The sequence below is a fragment of the Phocoena sinus genome, chromosome 2, assembly GCF_008692025.1.
Source record: "Phocoena sinus isolate mPhoSin1 chromosome 2, mPhoSin1.pri, whole genome shotgun sequence".
Taxonomy (NCBI): domain Eukaryota; kingdom Metazoa; phylum Chordata; class Mammalia; order Artiodactyla; family Phocoenidae; genus Phocoena; species Phocoena sinus.
The window spans coordinates 62320352-62341951 of record NC_045764.1 but is presented as its reverse complement, the minus strand read 5'-3'; the positions used below and the strand labels follow the sequence as shown (position 1 = coordinate 62341951).

The 21600-nt window shown below is 56.1% G+C and overlaps 1 protein-coding gene and 1 long non-coding RNA gene across 3 annotated transcripts; one reads left to right on the top strand and one right to left on the bottom strand.

Moving 5' to 3' along the window:
• The first annotated feature begins 311 nt into the window (after nt 1-311).
• Nucleotides 312-8831, top strand: LOC116746631. Its single transcript, XR_004347814.1, has 4 exons — nt 312-466; nt 4154-4411; nt 6489-6575; nt 6767-8831. It is a non-coding gene; the product is annotated as an uncharacterized LOC116746631 (long non-coding RNA).
• Nucleotides 8832-9400: 569 nt separating this feature from the next.
• Nucleotides 9401-21027, bottom strand: INSYN1 (inhibitory synaptic factor 1). 2 transcript variants are annotated; one of them, XM_032617475.1, is made up of 4 exons: nt 20349-21027; nt 19218-19925; nt 14432-14551; nt 9436-10176 (listed from the first exon to the last, which is right to left on the bottom strand). In XM_032617475.1, the coding sequence occupies exons 2-4, from the start codon at nt 19371-19373 to the stop codon at nt 9469-9471; spliced, it is 984 nt and encodes a 327-aa protein (XP_032473366.1). In that variant the 5' UTR covers nt 19374-19925; nt 20349-21027; the 3' UTR covers nt 9436-9468. The 2 variants fall into 2 exon arrangements, with proteins under 2 accessions (XP_032473372.1, XP_032473366.1); XM_032617481.1 differs by lacking the exon at nt 14432-14551 and having other exon boundaries at nt 9401-10176; nt 20349-21001.
• Between the last annotated feature and the right edge of the window lie 573 nt (nt 21028-21600).

Here is a 21600-nt window from a genome sequence, read left to right as displayed (position 1 = left end):
TCTGCCATCCCAGCCTTGTCAGAGTGCCTCTAACTTCTGGAATGCAGCAGTCACACACAGCTTCAGCTGTAGCCACAGCAGTCTAGCAAGGCCACTAGGAAGGGGTAGGACTGGGATGCCAAGTGTTAATCAGACATAAACACAACAGGGGAATAACGAATGATTAAAATGAGTCATGTGCGTTAAAACCTGTCTGGAGACACACCCTGAAAGCCTCACCCTGGCTCATGCACGGCTGCCTCTGCGCTTGAATGAGGCTAAGCTATGTGCCCCAAGTCCCACAGCCAGCAGGTGATAAAGAAGGGATCAAACCCAACTTTGTTCAGTTCTACAGCTGGAGCTTCTAGGCCCTACAGAGGGGGAAGCAGGGTCAGTCCCACGAAAGCAAATGGCCTTGAGAACACAGAGGCAAGAGGGAAGCAGGCACTTCAGGGACTTCGAGCAGCTCATCTGCCTTGAACGAAAGGTATGTGGATGGGAATGGCAAGGAAGGCAGGGACCAGCAGACACCAAGCTAAGAGGGTCTTAAATGTTCTGCTTTGTTTATTTGTTTGTTTGTTCTTGTTGTCATCTGGCCATGTGGCATGTGGGATCTTAGTTCCCTAACCAGGGATCGAACCAGTGCCCCCTGCAGTGGAAGCACGGAGTCTTAACCACTGAACCACCAGGGAAGTCCCTTAAATGTCCTGCTTTGTGATCCTAAAGGCCACGAGGAACCACTGACATTTTTTTCTCTTTTCTTTCTTTCATAGGAGGTTTTAAGGCAGGAGAGTGACAAGTTGTTTCACATTTTGTATATGAGGCACGGTTTACACTAGAGATCAGGGAGCTGAGTCAGGGAGAGCAGACTGAGCCCTGACCCTGCTCACACAGGGAGCCCCTCCCTTGCCCTGACTGATCCTATCCTTGGCCTCTCCCTCAGCCCTAATTCTTAATGTAGACTCAGCCTGTCCAGCACCTGAGCCTTTCTCTCACCCAACTATCCCAGGAATGCCACTGATCACAGGGGCAATGGGGTGAAAGAGTGATTCACTCAACACAGCCGTTTTCTATCGCTTTGTCTGCAGCCCAGAGCTCACATCTTAAAAAAGGAGAGAAGCGTCAGCTTCCTCGTGAAGGATAACTGGACAGTGCTTGCCTTGCACCTGTGAATCGAGGAGGATCAGGAGGAGTAGGGGTGGGGGAGGAGAGGAAGGTGTCCTAGGACATTGAGCTCCCTTTTCCATAATGAAGGGGGCTCTCGTTACAAACCTGGAGCCTCCTGGCAACCAGATGGGGGTGGGGGAGCACGTAATGATAACCTGGAGCTACGTGTGCTCTGCTGGGCCTCCAGGAGAGAGATCTGACCCCAGGCCCTCCCACAGTCACATCCCAGTGGATGTGACTTAGGAGAGGGATAAGGAGACCTGGTAAGCAGGGCTAGCCAAGTCCATCCCTCAGTGATATCCTCTGGGCTTTCAGAATGTACAAGCCTTATGGGGAAAAGGCACTTGATTAAGCAAAAATTCACTTAAGTGACATCTCACAGTGTCCCATCCAACACTTGAACGATGGCAATTACCTAGTGAATGAGTTGTCTCTGTGGCTGGTGCTCCAGTGGATTGATGGAATAGCTACAAGGGCTATTTGAAGATTCCTTTATTAAAAAGTATGAGTTCATCCCTCGGTCTTGCAATGATGCCTCTAGATTAAAAAAACAAAGCAAAACAAAACTGAGTGGATGCTTCCGCACTTCCAGAAGAGGTCAGCGCCTTAAGGAGGAGCAGGGTTAGGCAAAGTGCCCTTCTTGCCCCTTCGCTCCCCCAAGACCCAGAATGACATCCCCTCCTTCTGGGAAGACTTTGGGACTCTTGGCCCCCACTGTGGATCTGGAGAGGGGTTTAAGTCCTGAGGGCAAAGGAGGGCTATTGAGGGTCTGAGCGAGAGGCATGTTCATTCAACGTACATTCACTGAGAACCTACTGTGTGCCAACCCTGTGCCAGCTCCTGGAAGCACAGCGATTGTTCCTGCCCTCAAGGGGCTTGTGATCCACTGGAGGAGAAGCTGTGTGTGGAAAATCAATCTCAGTTTAGTAATGAGGGTGGAAGGAAGGTGTATGTTTAAGACATGCAGGGGCAGAAGGAAGGCAATGGCACAGAGAAAGATGAACTGGGGGCAGGCTGAGGAATCAGCCTGCCTGCAGGAGGCACTGTAGATGCATGAGGACCACTGCTGATTGTTTCCGTGTGGACTACCAGCCCAGCATTGTCAGATCTACTGATTTTTTTTTTCTTTCCTTTTCTTTTTTTTTTTTTGGCCACGCTGCGTGGCTTGTGGAACCTTAGTTCCCTGACCGAGTATAGCACCTGGGCCCCAGGTGGAAGCGTAGAGTCCTAACCAGTGGACCAACAGGGAATTCCCTACTAGTTTTCTTTTAAGACAAGTTTTTAGAACAAAATTGAGGGGATTCTTTTCCCAAGAAACCTGAAATCTGTTTTTACGTAACCTCCTCTTTGAAACAAAACTATGTGTGGGAAGCAAACAAGTGTGCAGGCCACCAATTTGCAACCTCTGGATGCAACAAAGAGAAACACCCAGGGAACTGGAGGGTGAGTAGGGTCAGCGTGGCCTGAGAGGGATGTCACTGGGCTAGAGAAGTTCTCAAAACGCCCCCCCCCCACACTGGGCAGGAGGACCACCTGCAGCTTCCTGGACAAGCTCCCAGTCTCTGGCCTGAGCACAAAGAACCCTTCTATGAGGAAGCCAGAGGGAAGGGCCTGGATTCGACCTTCCTTTGAGAGATGCAGGACCCTGTGGGAGACCCACATGCTGAGTGGGCAAGACTGGACTCCATGTCTGGGGCCCACCCTGAATGGCCTCTCCTCTTACCTTCATCAGGCCTGGAGTGAAATCCATCCTGAGAGAGTGGCACCCCATTCTCAGGCACCAGGGACACTAAAGTGTGCCCCGCCCATGAAAGGGGTGGTAGGCTGAGTGCCCTGGGCCTTGTCAGGCTGGTCTCCTGCCTCATGCTCCTGGCTCCTCTGCCAGGGACTTCCTGCCCACCCCCTTGGGGGCACAGGCTGCCCCTAGCCATCCTCACTCCAACACTGGGCTCATCACTCCTGGGACTCACCCTCTCTTGTTGGTTTTATGGATTTAACTCCCCACACTTGCCCTGGGTCCCTGGGGCAAATGTGCCACCCCCCAACACTGTCCTACCAGGGAGTGGTCAGTCTTGGGGGCAAAGGGGAGAGATGGTGCCAGGGTTCTGCCCCTCTCCCTGCACTCCGGGGTCACCAGTGAACTCTTTTCCTTCCCCACCTCTCCAAAGTGGACGTAACCATCACTACCTCCTCTGGGAAGCCTCTCACAGTCTACTACTTGGCTCAGGGAAAATTCTCCATCCCTACCAAGATCCCCTGGAAAAGTCCTACCACTGGCCACAAGGAAACCACACAAAAATCAGGGCCCCCAGGCCTCTTTCCACAAGTCCTCCACAGGCTGTGCCTTGTAGAGACCCCTGCCCTGTCTTACCTTCTTGGGGGTGGAGGCTGGGTCAGGTAGAGTGAAGGGCAGGTGAGCTGGTGTCTGCGGTGCTTCTAAGATGGCAGCAGCAGCGGTGGGAAGGGAAGGGCGCCTTGCTGGTGCTGCAGCGTGGATCGTTGTCCACAGGGGGAAGCTTCCACCCTCTGCAGGGATCAGGGAGGGAGCAGCCTGAACAGGGAACTGAGAGCCGCAGGCAGGTGTGTGAGCTTGAGCCTTCCTGGCAGGGAGTCAGATATGATCAGGTACAGTGCCTGGGTGGGGACAGCATGGGCCTGAGGTTACCCGCCTCGGTCTCCTTGGCTGACATGGCTGGGGACAGGAAAGTGGGAGAGCTGGGTGGTGATGGTGGCTATGCAAACTTCTGTAGTCAGGGTTCAGGGCAGGAAGGTGGGCAGAGTCAGCTCTCATCAGGATCTTGGCTAGCTCACCTCTAATGGGGCCAGTGAGGTCCCAGCATCCCCCCACCCCACCCCCACCCCCTGCCCCATGGAGGAAAGAAAGGTTCAGTGAGAATGCCTTGCAGGAGGGGTGTTTAATCTAGTTGTGAGATACTTTGGGGAGTTAGCATATGTATTTTACTTACCATTGTGCTAATCATGTGATGTTCTTACCTATTCATTACAGTGGGTCTCTATCACGATACTCTCTTCTGGATAATGCATTACCGAGCTCCCTTCTCCCTCCCGGCCTCAGACTAGACAGGAAACCTTGATTCCTCCTCCCACGGTCAAGAAAATGGAGTGGCTCTGAAGAGGCTGTGGGACCCTCAAGTCCCTCGCTGCAGGTGCTCTCATCTTTCCCATCCTGCACCACCAACACGCACCCTCTGCTTCGGCAAGGCTTTTCTCTGCTGTCCCCCGAATGGCCACCCCAGCCATCTTGGTAAGGTTACAACTACCTCAGATGTCCTTCATTCCCACTTCCAAGTGTCCAAGTGCTACTCCATTGCAAATGAATTCCATTTCAAATCCTCCTCCTTCCAGCATCCTTTCCTAGATATTCTGACCCCTAACTAATGCCAGCTCAGCCCAGACCAGAAAAGGGCTGGAAATTTCTTGGGCTGAGGACAGCCTAGTCTTCCTGGCTCTGCCGGAGACATGAGAAGGGGAAGAGGACAATTTGAACCTGGGGCTGTTTTCTGCTGATCCCTAGTCCATGCCCCAGACCCACAGGGAACCAAGGGCAGGTTCTAGGAGTCTCGTTCCTGAGGGCCTGAGCCCTGGTGAGCACTGGTTAGTTGTGCCGAGGGAAATCCATGCTCTGGCAACATCTCTACTTGCGGGGGTTCCTGGTGCCCTGAAGCTAGGAGTGTGGGAAGCATGGGGAAGTCTAGATCCAGATCCTATTTCTGCATTTAGGAGCTGGCTGTTTTGGGAAGGATACTACACCTCTCTGGGTCTCGGTTTTCTCATTTGTAAAACGGCAAGAGTCTCAGTTACGTGCAGGGTTCCTGTAAAGTAGGTAAGATAATTTATGTAAAGCGACCAATGCATCAAATAATAGGCATTCCATAAATAGTAGCTCTTATATAGTGTAAGTAATAACAGCAATGGTAAATCCCCAGCTCCACCAATTTCCTACTGTACAACTTTGAACAAATTCCTTATTTGTTCATCAGCTCCCTCACCTGTAAAATAAGGATCGTGGTTCATCCGTTTATTTAATAAATAATTATTGAGCAACCTATTATGTGCCAGGCACAACTAAATCTGCCATTTAGTGTTAGTTAAGAGATGCAGCACAGTGCCCAGCATGTACTAGGTGGTTGGTAAATGTCAGTTTTCTTATACAAGCCGCAGCTGGAGGATGGGAGGTAGGTGGGGGGAGGGAGGGGCTGGGACAGAGAAAGGGAACTCAGGAGGGGCAGAGGTGGAAGGTTGGGCCTGCCTTGAATTCCCAGCTTCCTCCCCTGCTCTTTTTTCCTTCTCTTGACAGAGCCTCGCGTTGTCTCTAAAGGTGGGGGATGGTGCTGGGGCCTCTGAATAGTTTGCCCCTCTTTCTGCCCCTTGGTTTCATCGGACTACTTCTGTAGACTAGATCATCTGTCCCTTGCCTGTAAAATGGAGACAGTGTCTTATTCTCAGACATTGGGGCACTGCAATGTGCCCGCCCCATTAAAGTGGCATCAGGCTGAGGACCCCTGCCCCCACAAGGACATGTTCCAGAGCTGTCTCCTCACTAAGCTGGTCTCCTGCCTCAAGCTTCAGGTTCCTTTCTCAGGGATCACAGGCTGGACCCAAGGCCTGTGGGCTTCTCAGCACTGAAATCCCACACCCTTCCGTTTTGACATTGCCCAACCCCCAGCCACACCAGACCAGACCCTCACAGAGCATTGTGTGTACGTGTGTGACAAGCAAAATGAGATCTGGTATGTAGGAAGTCTGCAATAAAAGCTGATTGAATGAATGCACAATGGATCCCCTCTGCAAATGGGGCTCATTCATTCATTCAACAAACATTTATTGAACTCATAATCCGTTTGGTTCCAGGCTCTGTGTCAAGGGCTGTGACATTCGGGTTAACAGCAGCCAAGCTCTCCAAAGACTGAATGGCATTCACAGGTTTCCTGCTCCTAACAGCCCCAGGCCCACCTGGCTCTTAGAGCCCCAGGCCCCTCCCTCAGCCCCAGAGACCAGAGCACTGACTCCACCACTGATTTTGACTGCAGCAGATGTTCGAGTGCTGAGTCATTGATTTCGAGGTCGAATCCCGGTGCCATGACCCATCCTGTGCCCTTAGGCAAATTATTTAACTTCTCAGAGCCTCAGTTGCCTCATCTGGAAAACAGGCATAAAGAAAAGTGCTTATCTCATATTTGCTGTGAGGAATAAATGAGATGAGGCACACATTTAGGGCAACACCCAGTGCGTAGCACGTGCTCGATGAACATGAGCTGTTACTACGACTCTTGTCTCACTCTTGTGTCACAAGCGCTTACCTCCCTCTGTCTCCTCCACAGCACCGGCCAGCGCAAGCCCGAGCACACAGGAGGTGGTCACTGAAATAAGACCTCTTGGAAACGGGGAGATCTGATGGGACATTCTGGGTAAGGAAACCCAGAAACCAGCAAAGGCGCGGATGTGGGGAAGAGCCGGGAGGGACTGTGCCCGGAGGAGCAGGAAGATGGAGGGGAAGGTCTCAGGGATGGCAGCGTCTGCTCAGGGACGGGAAGCTCACTACTCAGAAGCAGCAGGTTCGGTGGCTCAACAACTCTGACTGTCCTAGTTCTTTCCCTAGGTGGCCACGCTCTGCATTTCAAGTCATAAGAAAGCCACGGGGATCACGCTCCACTGTCAGCGAGGCCTGGACTGGATGTGGCATAATTATGAAGGAAGACCAGTAATCTGGGGGGGCCTTCAGAACAAATACCCACTTTCCCGTCTTCCAGGACACCCTCGCACCTTTGCCCTATTTGGGGCAAGTAGTCAGGTGGTGGACCAGGGAACAGGTCTGGCTAACTGATGGATGTTAGCCACGACCACACGCAATCACAGAGAGCCAGAGTGGGGGTTGGAGAGGGGGCTACCAGGAAAGGACAATGCCTTACCCAGGGCTCTGTCAGAGATCCCTGGCTCTGGTCTGTTTCTTCCTTGGTGAAATGGATACTATTCTGTAGATTTCTCTCCCCTGTGGTAAAGATGAAAGACTGTAAGGCTAAAACCAATCTTGCCGTTGGAGAAGAAAATCCAGGGTTGGAGGTAGAACTGGATGTCTTCCTTCAGAGCTAGGTGTGCCCATACTTGGGGTGGGGTGGGGCTGCCCTGGATTGCTCCCTCCTCACTGTCAGATAGGGCAGAACCCAGCTGGCCCTGGGCCCCTGGCATTCATGCTGTGAGCCAGGGTCCCATCACTGATCAGCCCCAACTGCCTGAGAACTTCCTGGGGCTGATAAAGGAGCTCAGACCCCTGGTTCTCAGGCCTGGGCTGGGGAGAGCTAGCCACGGTCCACCACACCCCTGGATTTCCACCCTGGAGGCTGCACCTTGGCTCACATCTTTAGGGCTCTGACTTTAACCCCTAGCCCGAGGGGAGATTCCAACACTGCAAAGCATGCGCCCTAGGCCTGGCCCATCTCATCCTGATAGCATCCCCGGCATCTGCTCGACTGGCCTGCAGAATCTCTAGCTCCTGCACTGCTGCGGCCGGACAGCGCCTCCTCTGGCCCCTCAGGCAGGGGCAGTAGGTGCTGCCACATTGCCAGTCAGGCCCTCCTGGGCCCCCATGTGCAGCAGGGGGGTCCCCAAGGTGTGGTGTCCTTACCTCCCTGATCTGAGCGAGGGGCAGTGAAGCAAGCTGCCGCGATCTCCGGAACTCAAGCTGCTGTGGGGGACAAAGTGAAGCAGTGACCCAGGGACAGCTCCCATTCGATGGGAGTGGCTTCTTTGCCCACTCCACTCAGGACTCCCCACCTGGAAAACACTGGAATCTGGGTTGGGTTGCACTGACCACAATGCATGTCCAGTGCCTTGGTGCTTACCAACCGCTTTCACATTCCCCATTTTGTCAAAGCCCCATAGCCCCCAACGAGGTAGGCGAAGACTACCAGACCTATTTTATAGACGAGGTAGATAGGCTCAGAGAGGCAAATGGATTTGCTCAAGGTCACACTGCTGCTAGAGAGCAGAGCCAGGTATAACCTGGAAACCACACGCTCATGGGGGGCAGAGTGGCACAGGCTCTGTGACTTTGGGCCAGTTACTTAACCTCTCTGAACCTCAGTCTTCTCATGTGAAAAATGGGGATAGTGACAGTTCCTATCTTGTTGGGTTATTGTGAAGATTAAATGAGATAATGCTGTAAAACGACCTTGGCATAGTAGTCGCATAGGGACCTGCTCAATAAATGTGAGCAATGACTGTGGTTATTATCCCAAGAATACTCAGACGCTGTCCCTGCGTAGGCCATGGCCCAGATGAAGCCCTGTTTTTACCTCTAGGCTCCCATCTTGTCTCTGTTGGTGTCATTCAAGACCTGCTAAGCTGGGCTCGGGGTCCCAGTGTGGAGAAGCAGGGACAGAGTAGGGCCACTGGACTCCTCTCCAGGGCTGCCTGCCTGGTGAAGGGGGCTGGGAACCTGTCTATGGCTCTGATTCACAGCCCCACGGCGGTGGCTGCCTGCTTTCTCATGTGGACCTCAGGTCTGCTCAGGGCCAAGCAGGGGCTGACTGAGATTCTGCCCTGAGTCTTTGATCCCTAGAGGTCAAGGCTGAGCATGGGAGCTGAAAGGATCAGGAGTGGTCTAGGCTCTCCAAACAAATCTCGGCCCAGTTCAGCCTGGCCCTCCAGGGTCTGTGGAAGCCCAGTTTCCCAGCATGGAGGCCCGCACATGGGAAGAGCTTGTTCCTTCTCTGTGTGCTGGGCAACCCTGAGACGGGAGGAGGGTGGGACTGTATATATCCAGGTAAGTTTGCCTTGGGGAAGCAGAGGCAAAAGTCAGCCTCAGAGTAAAAGGCACGGGGGTGTGAGTGATCCTGGGCCCAGTTGGAGTGACGCCACCCCCAGGCCCTCGGTCCTGCAGTCTCCTCTGAATTACACCCACCGTTAGCCCTGGGCTTGGACACTGCTGCTTGAGAGCCTGCCTCCTACTCATGAATCCCCTCCAGGACAGGGCCCAGGCCGGCGGCCGGACTCCACCACCGTGCTCTGGGGTCTGCAAGACGAGTCCCAGGTAAGACCTTCCCCACCTCACCTACACACTTTTGGACACCCTCTTCAGGAGCCCTGCCATGAGAAGGAAGGGAGGGTAGTTCTGGCCACACTTCCTGAGACCTAAGAGGTGAGCAGGCATCTCTGTGTCTAAGATGAGCTCTGTGAAAGCTTTGGGGCCTGTGGGGCCGGATCCTTAGCATTTTAAAATTTTATTATGACTGCGTTTGTTTAAATATATATATATATTTATAGCTCTATGTGCCCCCTGCCCCCCGGCTCCCTCCCCGGCCCCTAGTTTTTCCCCTTGGCTTTCTGTCTGGTGGCCATGTAGGGCAGCACCGTCTGAGTGCTCTTGTCTGACACCGTTTGGGTGCTGCTGTTTCTTGTGACCCTTCGGGTCTGCTCGGGGGCCAAGGTGGGGTCTGAGCGGCGGCCAGTCAGTGGAGAGCGCCTCGGCTTGTAGGGAGCCGGGGAGGGCTTGAGGGGGCCCGCATGGGCCTCTGTGTGGGGAGGCTCTGGGGACAGGCCCACCTCCTCCTCGCCGTCCCCCTCCTCGTCGTCACAGCATAGAGCATGGTAGAGCACTTTGTCGCTGAATCGCACCCTCTCCCGTGTGCCCGGGGTCCGCTGGGGCAGCTGGCCCTTCACAGGGCCAGCGCTGAAGGCCTCCTCGCTGGAGGAGTCCGGGGTCTCCACCCGGGGCCCGTTGGGGATGGGCATGCTGCCATTCATGAGCCGGTAGTCAGGGCCAGCCCCCGGCCGGGTCGACTCGGGGCAGTCCACGGAGTCTGAGGGGGTGGAGATGTCCAGGAAGGAGCAGAACTCCCAGCTATCCGAGAGGATGTCAGCTGTCATAAAGTCCAGGTGGCCCAGGTCAAAGGGGCCGCCCACGCCCACCTTGTCGCTGCTGGAGGTGCTGCTCACGGTGGCTGTGGTCCAGTCATCTGGCTCCAGTTCGAAGTCGAAGTCCGAGGTTAGCTTATCGATCTGGCTCACCACCTGGCCGGGGAAGGGGAGAGGAGGGAGTGAGAGGGGCCAGGCAGCGGCCAGCATCACCTAGGTGTGAGTGTGCCCCGTCCCACCCTACTACACCCCCCGGCTGATGACCCTACAGGACACGACTGGACTTGAGGTCACTGGTTTGTTTGCCCTGTTGAGGGCCCAAACTGGACCAGGGTGAACAGAGCTGGTTCCGGCCATTCCCCTGGTTCCACGCCTCAGTGCTTTTGGGGGAAGGGGGATGCCTTCCAGCCCTGCACCCCGTCCGTTCACACGTCCCTCTGCCCCAAAGCCAGCTGCTCTTCTAGGGGGCAGCCCTGGTGCTCAGAGCTTGATCTTCCTTTGGTTGACAGGGGGCCATTTAAAAAGAGCTGAGAGACTCCAGCAAGGCCACTCTGTGGTAGGATGAGCAGCCCACCCACCCTTGGAGAGGAAATGATACATGGTAACTGCAAAGAAGGCTCTGCCCAGGCTTTCTGAAGCATCCTGGACCAGCCCCTGCAGTGGGTCAGCGAGTGCCCCCCATGGGTCTCTACCACCCCATCCCTACCTAGCCCTGGAGCCTCCTCCATCCTCCCCTTCCCTGCCTCTTGATGAGTGAAGATCAATCCTGGTTTGATGGAGAAGGGTAAGCGATAAGAAAACCATCCATCCTGGGCCCAGAACTGCTGGTTAAGTGCCCTGAGGGGCTACAGAGGTCACTGCACCCACCTGCCCCGCACGAGGTGAAGCCCTGTTTCGTGCAGGAGGCCCTGCCTCAGGACAACCCTTACCTAGGCCACTGTCAGCACAGACATCAGCAATGAAGACAGTGAGGCAGAAAGGGAGACCCAGTCAGACATAGGGAGAGGACAGAGCAAGGGGAGGAGAGGAGATTCAGGCCAAAATCCAAACCAGTACAACAACAACCAAAGCAAAGCGGAGGGACCAAGAGACCCAGAGACAAAGACATAGGCAGTGAGTCATCAGGCCCAGGAGCTAGCTCCCAGCCCTCTCCAGTGCTCTTTCCCTGGAGTCAGAGAGGTCAGTTAATTCATTAACTAATGAAGTCCCTAATTCAACAAACATTTACTGAAGATGACTGCTGTCCAGGGATGTGCTAGGTGTTCAGCAAGGAGTGCGGGCGGTGAGTGCCTCAAAGTGCAAGTGGAAAGCAAGGGCAAAGATGATGGGTCAGGAGGAGTCTGGCTCAGTGAGACGTCTACCGCGTCAGGAGTCGGGAGCTCTGACGCTGGCAACCTGGTCAGTCGTTTTCCCTCTCTAGGTCTCAGTTTCTCAATCTGTAAATGGGGAGTTGGGTGACTAGTTTATCTCCAAACTTCCTTCCATCTCTGAGATTCTAGGACTCTTGTATTTAGAGGAGTGACTTGAGAAGCTGTTTTGGGGCGTCAATGCCTAGGGATGCCCACTTCCCACAGCCCCAGACCAGGGATGGAAGGAACACTCGGCTGAGGCCTATGGAAGAGCTGGGGGAGTCAAGACACCTGGGTTCCTGATTCGGCTTAGACATCAAATGTTCTGTGTCTTTGAGTAACTTACATAACCTCTCTGGACTTCAACTTCACTCACCACCAAGTGGGTATGAATCTCAGGCCTGCCAACCTCACCAGAGCTTCCTGGGGAACAAGGAGAAGGCAGTAAAAGGGCTTTGTGGGGGCACTGGTGATAAAAGTGATATCATCTCCCATCTCTGAGCACCTACTGTGTGTCAGGCTTTCCACCCACGAGATCATCATCTCCTGTGTTTATGGATGATGGACCAGAAGCACCAGTCACGGGGGACCTGAGATTCCCGCCTCTGCCAGCCCTGCAACACTGCACACGGCTGAGGTGCTGCCATGATTTCTGGGCTTGGACAGGCAATGGGGATAGGGCTCTACCCTCCAGTCTGACCACCCCAGCCCCCCACCCTAGAATGACTCCCCCACTTCAGAGAAGCTCGCATCCCCCTTAAACCCTTGCTTAACCCAAGCCGCACCTGAGAGCTGGTGGGAGCCCTGGCCTAGAGTAGGGGCTCTCCAACCCGGGTGCGCATCAACTCCCCGGAGTTTCCGATTCAGTAGGTCCCAGTGGGGCTCAAGAGGTGCATGTCTAACAAGCTTCCAGGTGATGCTGCTGCTGCCGCTGTTGGTGCCCGGAACAGACTTTGAGGACCACTGGCCTAGGGGACTGGGGATTTCAGCTGGTGAAAAATAGCACCCCAGGGCATGGCCGCCCTGGGGAGGGGCCCTGTGCCCCTGGGACAACCACACGTCTAATTAGACTCCACTGATCAAGCAAAGCTGCCGAGAGTCTGCTGCTGTCTGAGGGTGGGAGGATGATGGTAGGAATCTGGAGTTAAATGACTCAGCTGTGAACTCACAGGGTTGCCTGTGGCCAGGCCAGGCCCCGACGCTGGGCTCCTAATCCCCTGTGAGGAAGATGCAGGGTCCACGGGCAGGAGCCTTAGAGACTCAGGCCTGGACACTCTTCCCGCCCAAGAAGCCCTTGCCGGCCACCTGCTCAGGAGGCCTTCACGTTCAGGCCCTTCCCCTTCTCCATTAGAATGTCCCTCTCTGTTTCCATCCTGGGAGAGTGGAGGGAAGGAAGGGAGGGAGGGAGGTCTGGGCTCAAGTCCCAAGTCTGCCCCATCTTGGCTAAGAGGCTTGAGAGGCAGGTGATTTCCCTCTCCATGTCTCATTTCCTCCCCTGTAAAACAGGAGGACACACCTCTACTTGCCAAACGTTGGGGATTCAATAGATAGGAATGTGCTTTAAGCTGTAAAGTCTGCACAGCCAAGCACTTAAGAATCTGGGCTCTGCAACTGGGCCTGGGGACCCAGATTGTATGCAGGGCCCGGGTCAGTCCACAAACCCTGCTGCCCGCCCCTGGTGCCTCATTTCATGGGGCCAGTTAGGAGGGCAGGAATAGGGTAGGCCCCAGGCTACCTACCTCTCTGCTTTGGCTGTCTTGAAATCTATGATTTCTCTCTGAGATTTAATAATCATTTTGCCTACATGTAATTTGGGATTGTCTTGGAGTGCAGGGAAATAATTATATACACAAAAGGAAAGAGAGGGGGAGAGAGAATGGAACCACAGAAATCACAGAACCATAGAACCTTGAAGCCAGGAGGGACTGGAGACACCGCTGAGACCACCCTTCCCATTGTGCTTGCTGACGGGGACTAGAAGGGGCTGAGCTGAGACTGGAAGTCAGGGGTCAAGGACGGGAATCACCTGCTCTACAGGGAGCAAGAGTGAGCACTAGAGAGGAAGGGCAGGGCTAAGGGCTGTGACAAAAACTGCTGGGGGCCCCTTGGCCCTATCCCAAGGGTGTCTACAACCTCTGTCCTGGCCACAGCCTCAGCTGCACCACCCTCTGAACACTGCATCCATCCAGTCTCCCCACTCACAGCCGCTTCCTGTCCAGCTCGTGCTGCATCCAGGGAACTTCCTAATCAGCCTGCAGGAACACATCACCTCTCTGCTTCCAGCACTTCACTGCTCCCCAAACTCCTGAGCCTCCCAAACAAACCCCACAGCAAATCTGGTCACAGGTCCTGTTCTCTCCAGCAAGCAGCCTCCTCCCTGCCAGGCCTGCCCCCTCACCTGCCCAATTCACTCCACCGAGCTCACTTGTGCCTCTGGGCCGCACCTGGAATGCCTCCTTTCTTTCCCACTCGTTGCCTCTCACTTCCATAAGGACAGGTTCCCTGTGAAAGGCTCTGAAAGTACCCTGCACCTCTCCTTATTTTCCAGTAGTTATCACTGCTACCGTTTTGTGTGCAGATGTTATAAGGTCGTTGATGTCTCTCTCCTCACTAGACAAGAAGCCCCATGAAGGGCAGGACTGGATCTGTCTTGCCCACCATTGCATCCCAAGTTTGGCACAGGGATTGGCACATTCTTTACAAATACAGCTTTTGAATGAGTGGATGAGTTGAGACAGAGGGCTTAATAAAACCACTTGGAGCTTCTTTTTCGAGAGAAAGTTCCATGGGCCTGGACACCCCAACACTGCCTGCCCTAGCCCGCCCTCCAGCCGTGGGTGAGACCCCTCTCCAAAGGAAGCACGTCTGTGTTCCCTAAGGCCCCAGGACTGAGGACCCGGGAGCCCCAGAACCTGTTTATCTCCTCCCCCTTCACCTCTGGCCCCTTCAACTCCCTTGACAGCTACCTCCTTCCCTCCCTCCCAGCTCCCCGGGCAGCTGGTTACGTAACTGGGGATTCTGCATTATTTATGACCACTGATTATTTTTTAATTCTTGATTACGTTATTTATTGTCTTCCTGGAGGGCTGTGGAGCTGGGGAAGGGGTGGCGGGGAGCGAGTTGACCGTGCGTGGTTCATCCTGCAAGTTGGCATAATTGGTCGGGGGGTTTCTTGAATCTGTCTGGAGGAGGAGAACGCAAAGGGAAAAGGGAGGAAAGGAAGGTGAGAAAAAAAAAATAATAGGAAAAACTCCGCACAATTCTTGCTGAGCTGCGGGTGATGGAGCTGACCCACTTTGGCACCGCTCTGTGGTCCCTAGCCTCTCCTGCTCCAGCTGCTTCCTGGCGGGGACACATTTATCTCATGCCTGAACGGCCCTTGGCTTTCCTTGCCACCTCACATGCAGCGCCTTGCCGAGGTGACCGCACAGTCACCACCAGGCCTGCTCCCCGTGAAAACTGGCTGGGGGGATCCTCCACCACCACCCCTGGCTGTGAAATGTTTGTGCCCACCCCTCAATCCTCCTGAGGTGTTCGGACCTAGGTGGGCAACTGTGCCCCTTAAGTTATGTCCTACTCAAGAGTCAGTGATGATGTGAGAGACACCGGCTGATCAACACAAGAGACAGTTTTGAGCCTCCATGCTGAGCGATATCTTGGGGAGGGGACAACCAAGGAGGAACCTGCTCAAGGTAAGCTCAAAGGCCAAAGGCAAGCCCCTTATCCCTGTCCTTGGGGGCTCCCAGTTGATAGGAAACGGGGAGAGGAGCGGGGAGGCAGACTCCCACCCCGAAACACAACCAGGAGATTCCTGGAGAGCATGTGGGATTCTCACTGAGGACAAAATCCAAATTCCATACTGTAGCCTGCGAGGGCTCTGTGTAATCTGACTCCCTGCTCCCTCTTTGACTTCCTGCTTTTCTCCAAGTTCACTCCACTCCAGCTGCACTGGCTTCCTTGCTGATCCTGAACACGCCGAGCCCATTTCTTCCCCAGGATCTTTGCACAGGCTGTTTCCACTGCCAGGCAGGCTCATCCCCTAAATACCACCCTCACCTCCTTTGGTTCTCTGTTCAAAAGCCGTCTTATTGGAAACCCCCTTCATATCCCCATATCACTGTCACTCTCTATCCCCTTTCCTTGCTGCAAGAGGATGGGACTGCCTACTGCATGCAGGAGGTACTAAATGGTACCAGCCAGGAGGTCAGGGTCCTGGCTTTGACCTCCCTGATGATGGCTAAGAAGCTGATGTGACTCCAAAAGAACAAAGCCATACACGGAGTGAGGCGCTGGCCAGTGCTAGAATATTTCATTAATAATATCTAACAGACATGGAGTGAGTTTTGTGCCCATCACTGTGCTAAGTACTTTATATATAATATCACATTTAATTCTCACAACAGCCCTGGGGCTGCGGGGTGGGGCGGGGGGTGTAAAATTTGTTATCCTCATTTACATGGGAAAACAGAAGCACAGAAAGGTAAAGAAATTTTCCCAAGTTCACACAGCTAGGTAGGGGGCAGATCTTGGATTTGAACCAGAGACATCTGGCTGTGGAGCCCATGCTTCTTAGCCCGTAGGCTGTGCTGTGTCTCCAAATTAAGATCCACAGAATTCTGAGGAGCTTAGAGAGCCTGCTGGGATTGGCCTGGCATTCTGGAGTATTGGGGAACCTAGGAGAGATGAGGGCTAATTAATGATTGACCGTCATATCCCTCTGTAGCACAATTTTAGCTTTCAAAGCATTTACATTCCTCACCTCACTTAGTCCATTAAACTACTTTTCCCATTCATGGGACAGAACTTGTTCCTCATCACCTGGGAGGCCAATGGCAGAGCTACAGCAGGGGTTTGGAAGGGTAGGGAGGTATGGGACAGTAAACTCCAAATCCTTTAGGGGTGTGAGTAGGTGTTGGCCCCCTTACCGCACGCCAGACCCTGATGAAACCCTAAGATCACACTGAGGTGAGAATGATCGTCATCCCCATCTCAGAGGAGCAGACTGAGGCTCAGGGGCCTGGGAAGGGAGTGCACTGGTGTCCCTCGTCTTTCTACGAACTTCAGGCTGTATGCTCAAGAGGGTAAGGAGAGTCTGCCATGATCAGTGGTGTCTGGGGCTGGGGAAGGGAGCAGCAGAGAGAGGAGAATGACAGAAGGGGACACAGCTAAGCCCTTCCTCTCTGCTGGCCTTGCTCCTTCATCAAACACCCTGTGCTACTCCCCAGCAGTCCTGCACGTGAATCTTGTCTTCACATCTAAGTGCTTTGCGCACCCTGGCATGAGAACCCCATTGGTGAGCCCTGAGCTGGTACTGCCCGGGGAGTGGGGTGTGATGAGGGAAAAGTGTCTGCCACCCTCTCGACTTTGGGCCCATCCATACCCCCAAGGGAAAATGCCTTACTAAGCTACTGAGAAGGAGCGCCTGACAGATCCAGCTTTACGGCCCCCGTGGAGGACCAAGATGGCAGGTTCCAGGGAGCAGGGGGACTGAAACCCTTTACTCCAAACCAGAGCTTGGCACCCCCCACTCAGTAACCGCATTCCTGACGAATCCCATCCAACAGGAAGTCAGTTACGGCATCTATTCTTCTGTCTGGGCTTCCCAGAGCCTCACCTGCTTTCTACAACACTTCCTCTGCCCATCACCCCATGTCCAGACCCTGCCTGGGGGATGGGGGAGCTCTGAGGCCTGGTGACCCCTCCCAGCTGGGTGCCACTGGCAGCGGGCAGGCTGTGGCATACGGGGTAGACTCTGGTTGCCGTAGCAACCTGCCAAAGTCTTGGGTGGAGGCACATGGCCTACAGGGTGTGTGGGGGGAGGGGATTCATCTCTCCCTGTCCTAGCTCAGGCCTCTAGGCTGCAAATCCTGGGAATCTGAAGCTCTGCTGTTCGAGACATGGGAGTAGGTGAGTGTGTGTGCTGGGAAGGGACATCTAAAAGATCTGCAAATGGATCCTAGCACTTCTGAGCTCCCTGCTTCACCCCTTAAGGGTGCTCCTCAGAGCATCACAGCATGAGCATAAGGTATCACCTCTAGAAGACCCCTGTCAAAATGCAAAGATATCAATTAGCCCACCTGCTGAAGCCCCAAAATAGGCAGCAGGAACCTGAGTTCTAGGCTTCGTTCTGCCACTGGTAGGCTGTGTGACCTTGGACAAGCCACTAACCCTCTCTGGTCTCAGTTTCTTCAACAGCAAACAAACAGGGATGGTCTGGATGACCCTTCAAGCTCTGGATGGCTATTCGGGGAGGGGTGGCAGGTGCCTGGAAGATGCTCAGTTGGGAGTAGGCTCTGAGCTTATTGAAGCTGCCTCCCAGGCTTAGAGTCAATCCTGGCTCTTTCTGGGCAGGCTTGCTGGGGCATAGGTCCCATGCCCCTGCCCAAGACTGAGACTCTGGACAGTTCCCATGGTCCTGATAGAACCACAGAGCATCTGAAATAAGATGAGGGTGGAGAGAGTCACAGAGGGGACTGTAGTCCTCTGGACCAATGAGGTTGGGAGAGGAGGGGTTGCTCAGGGGCATCTGGCCTTTGACCTCCAAACTGTATTCTCAAAGATGTTCAGTCCAGACCATGGCCAGCCCAGTCCATGGGAAGAAGCACCACCCTTCTCTCTACTTGCAGCAATAGCCATTCCCACCTCCTGAGAAAGGACTTCCTAGTGCGCTCCTCCATGAGGCTGCCTCTGGGCAAAGGGGCTGCCCTGTCTAACCCCTGCTTCTGTCCCAGCATTTCCACAACCCCCTCTACTCCGAACATGACTCCCTTCCAATACCCTCTGCTCCTTGGCTCTCAGGCCAGGCTAGAATGCCACTTTCCCAGTCAGGATTTGGTCCACCATCACCCCCTCTCCCCAGCCTTCCTAGCGCCCCCATCTTCCCCACACAGCTGGCTGGGGAGAGCTCAAGCCCATAACTCCAGTTCAGTCACTCTCCCTGCCATCTCTGCAGGGACCCTGGTTACAAGGAGTTGAAATTTGGCTAAAGCCCACCTGGCTGGCATAATGGCACCCAGCAGGCAGATTTAGGCCAGCGGCTCAGAACGCTGGTCATGCATGTTGGGCTCGAACACAGCCCAGGGGGCAGGGCTGAGGACATGTGTACCTCATTACCCTGGTGATGTGGGAAGCAGTAATTAAACCGGGCTCCGCTTAGAGAGACAGAGAGGGACACATATCCCAGGATCTCTCACTGACTTTTCAGCCTTGGCACAAAACATTCAGAACTGTGGGACGGGGATGCATACCTTCAGAGGAGATTCCTGCCCCTGCCAATGTACTGATACCCACTAGCAGGCCCCTAGACCCATTCCCACCTCAGGGCAGGGAAGACATAGCTGGCTTTAATTTTTCCAGGATCAAGGGTTCTAAGTATCTGTGTGATCTCTGGGGAATGCTCTGAGCTGGGCCTTGAGCAGCGGGGACTGCCTCAGTAGAGCCATCCACACTCTCCCAGGGCCCTTTATAAGCCAGTCAGAGTCTGGGAGGCAGATGGTGGGGTCAAAGGTCAGCTTGGGTCCCAGAAGAACGTCTTCCACTAAGAGGATGCTGTGGGATTCAGTCCTTACTGGCCACCGTTCAGCTCTGAACCATGGGCCCACAACATGCTGCCCAAGCAGTCTCGGGATCACTGAGGCCCCGCCAGCCCTGGGGTACGGTGAGATCTTCAGCGAAGCAGATTTGGGGAAAGAAGAACAAGGAGAAGGAAGTACCCAGCACAGTGACCCAGGTGCGCACAGCTTTGAGCGTGCACACACACACACACACACTTAAACACATACGTGTGAGTACGTTTCCTGGGCTAGGCCCAGGAAAACCGGTCTAGGGGCTGCCTGGCCCCTCACTTACCTCCCTTAGCTCCTTGGCCACCTCCTTGAGCTCCCGCAGTATGTCCTCCAGCTGCCCAATGACCATCTTCATGCGCTGTCGAATCCGCTCCCGCTCGCCACCGCTGCTGGGGTCGTCACTGGGCTGCCCGAGGTCCGGGGTGCCCCGAATGTTCATCCTTTACCACGTGGCTGCAGGCCTGCCCATACTCCCCCCAGCCGGGCACACGCTGCGTCTGCCTCCACGGAGCCCCCCTCAGCTGGGCAGAGCTCCACATCTTAACGGCCCCCTAGCCCACCCTGGCCCTGGGTGGCCCTCACCCAGCCCCTGCCCCCTGCCACCCCGCCTCCTCTACCTCTGGGTGGGGAATGGGACACCCAGAGGGAGACAGAGTCTGACCAAGGGGGGTCAAGATGAGGAAACAGGAGAGCAGGGGGAGGGGCCTTGGGTCTCAGGAGTGGCCTCTAGGACTTGAAGTGCCTGTGGGTATGCTGAGCTGGACACAGAGGCAGGGGGATGACTCTGCAGGGACTATGGGTAAGAGATGCCCTTGGGATGGGCGGAAGGCAGCAGTAATCCCCTCACAACTCCTAGGAAATTGCAAAGGCAGAGGTCTCGAGATGCAACTGACACCTGCAGAGGGATGGTGGCTGGGGTCTTCCAGATGTGAAGGGGGCTCCAGATGTGTGTGGCTCTGGGAAGGGAGCTGGATTGGAGGAGGGCAGCCCCCTGCAGAGAGAGCGAGCCTGGCGTCAGCCCTCCCAGGTTGCAGCACCCGCCGGCAACGCTGCTGCCTTCCTCCTCACCCCAGCCTGCACCTTTCCTCGCTGGGGATTTGGTTTTATTTATTTATTTTTTTTGTAGGGAGGGATGATGGAGGCAGATGCTCTATAGCACAGCCCCTCCCCTAAAGGGAAAACAGGAGCCCCCGCTTTAGAAGCTGAAGTCCTCAGCCTGTGATGGGGCACCCTGCCCTGGCTCTGCCCAACGCCCCCCCACCCCAGTCAGGCCAGGCCCCGCTGGTTCACTGGAGGGCCTCTCCAGACATCCATCCTCCCTCCTAGTGCCCCCGGGGTGCCCTCGGTCCCCGCTGGACCTTCCCTTCCCCTGCCCCGCCTTCCGTGAGAACCCCCTCTCCGCTCCCGGACTCACCAAGGGGGGGGAGTGGGGGCACTGGCCTTCCTTCCGCGCAGCGTCGGGGGCCAAGTCCCAAGGCGAGGTTGGGGGGCCCCCAAGGCTCCCTAGGGCGGGCTTCTCTCTCTGGACCCTTCGGTCCTTGGTCTCAAGGAGGTCCTCAGAGCCGCCACTGGAGACATCTGGACGGTGGGAGGGGGCGGGGCCTCCACGCTCCAAGGAAGAGGCCAGGAAAAATCTCTCCCAACCCCCGCCGGGCTCTGGTGGGGAATGAGCAAGGGTCCGGCGGGTCCGGGGCTCTGAGGCCACAGGTGAACCGGGCACAGGGCGACCGAGGCGACGCCGGTCCGGTCCCAGCACGCAAGCCAAAGTCTGAGGGATCGGAGGGCGCCGGGATCCCTTCAGCCCACGCCCGGCATTCCCGGGGCTCGGCACCGTCCTGAATTCGCTCTGTCCAGTCCAGATCGGCCGGCTCCGGGCTCTGCCGGGGTCTGCCCTGCCCTGCCCGGAGTGAGCTGGCACCCGTGGGCGCCCGGGGCGCGCTCAGCCCGGACCTCGAATGACCGCGCTCCGGCACCTGCGGCGTCCGGAGCGGCCGCGAGGGTCCGCTCAGTCTAGCCCCGGGGTTCTCCGGGGCGACAACGCTCCCGCGGCTCAGTCCACGGTCGGAAAGGTCCGGAATCGCCGGGCCCCGGGGGGAGGGGCGGTGTTGGCCGCGGGGACCAGGTCCCCGCCGGGCCGGGCCGAGGGAGAGCGGGGCAGGGGGCCCGGCCGGGCTGGGTCTGGCGGCCGGGCGCGGGCGGGAGCGGCGCCGGGTGGAGGAGAGGAGGCGAGAAGAGCAAGAGGAGGAGGCGAGGCGAGGCGAGACGAGGGGAGGGAGCGCGCGGCGGGCCCGGCGGGCCGGGGCGCACGGGGCTCGCAGCCTCCGCTCCGCTCCGCCGCCTCCCGCCCGCTGGCCCTCGGCTCGCAGCCTGGCCAGTCCCCGGGCGCCCGGTTGTGCCGGTGGGGCCACCGGGCGCCGGGTCGGGCTGGGCCTCCCTCGGCCGCCTCGCCCCGCCCTGCCCCGCCGGGCTCCGCGGGCCTGGGCCCGCTTCCCGAGCGCCGCGCCGCCCGCGCCCCGGCCGCCCCCGGCCCGCCCCGCCGCCCCCCGCCGGACTGGCCGCCCGGGCGGGCGCTGGCTCCCTCAACGGCCGCCCGGCTTGCTCGGCTCCTCTCTCCTCGGCGCTGTCAGGGAAGGGGCCGGCCCCGCGCGCCGGGAGGGAGCTTTTAA

Excerpts from the sequence above, each read along its gene's own strand:
- INSYN1 (XM_032617475.1), bottom strand. The coding sequence starts at position 19,373 with ATGAACATTCGGGGCACCCCGGACCTCGGGCAGCCCAGTGACGACCCC. Across the intron at positions 14,552-19,217 it reads TGGCCAAGGAGCTAAGGGAG|ACAGATTCAAGAAACCCCCC; the intron begins GTAAGTGAGGGG and ends CTCCTCCTCCAG. Across the intron at positions 10,177-14,431 it reads CCAGGAAGACAATAAATAAC|GTGGTGAGCCAGATCGATAA; the intron begins GTAATCAAGAAT and ends TTCCCCGGCCAG.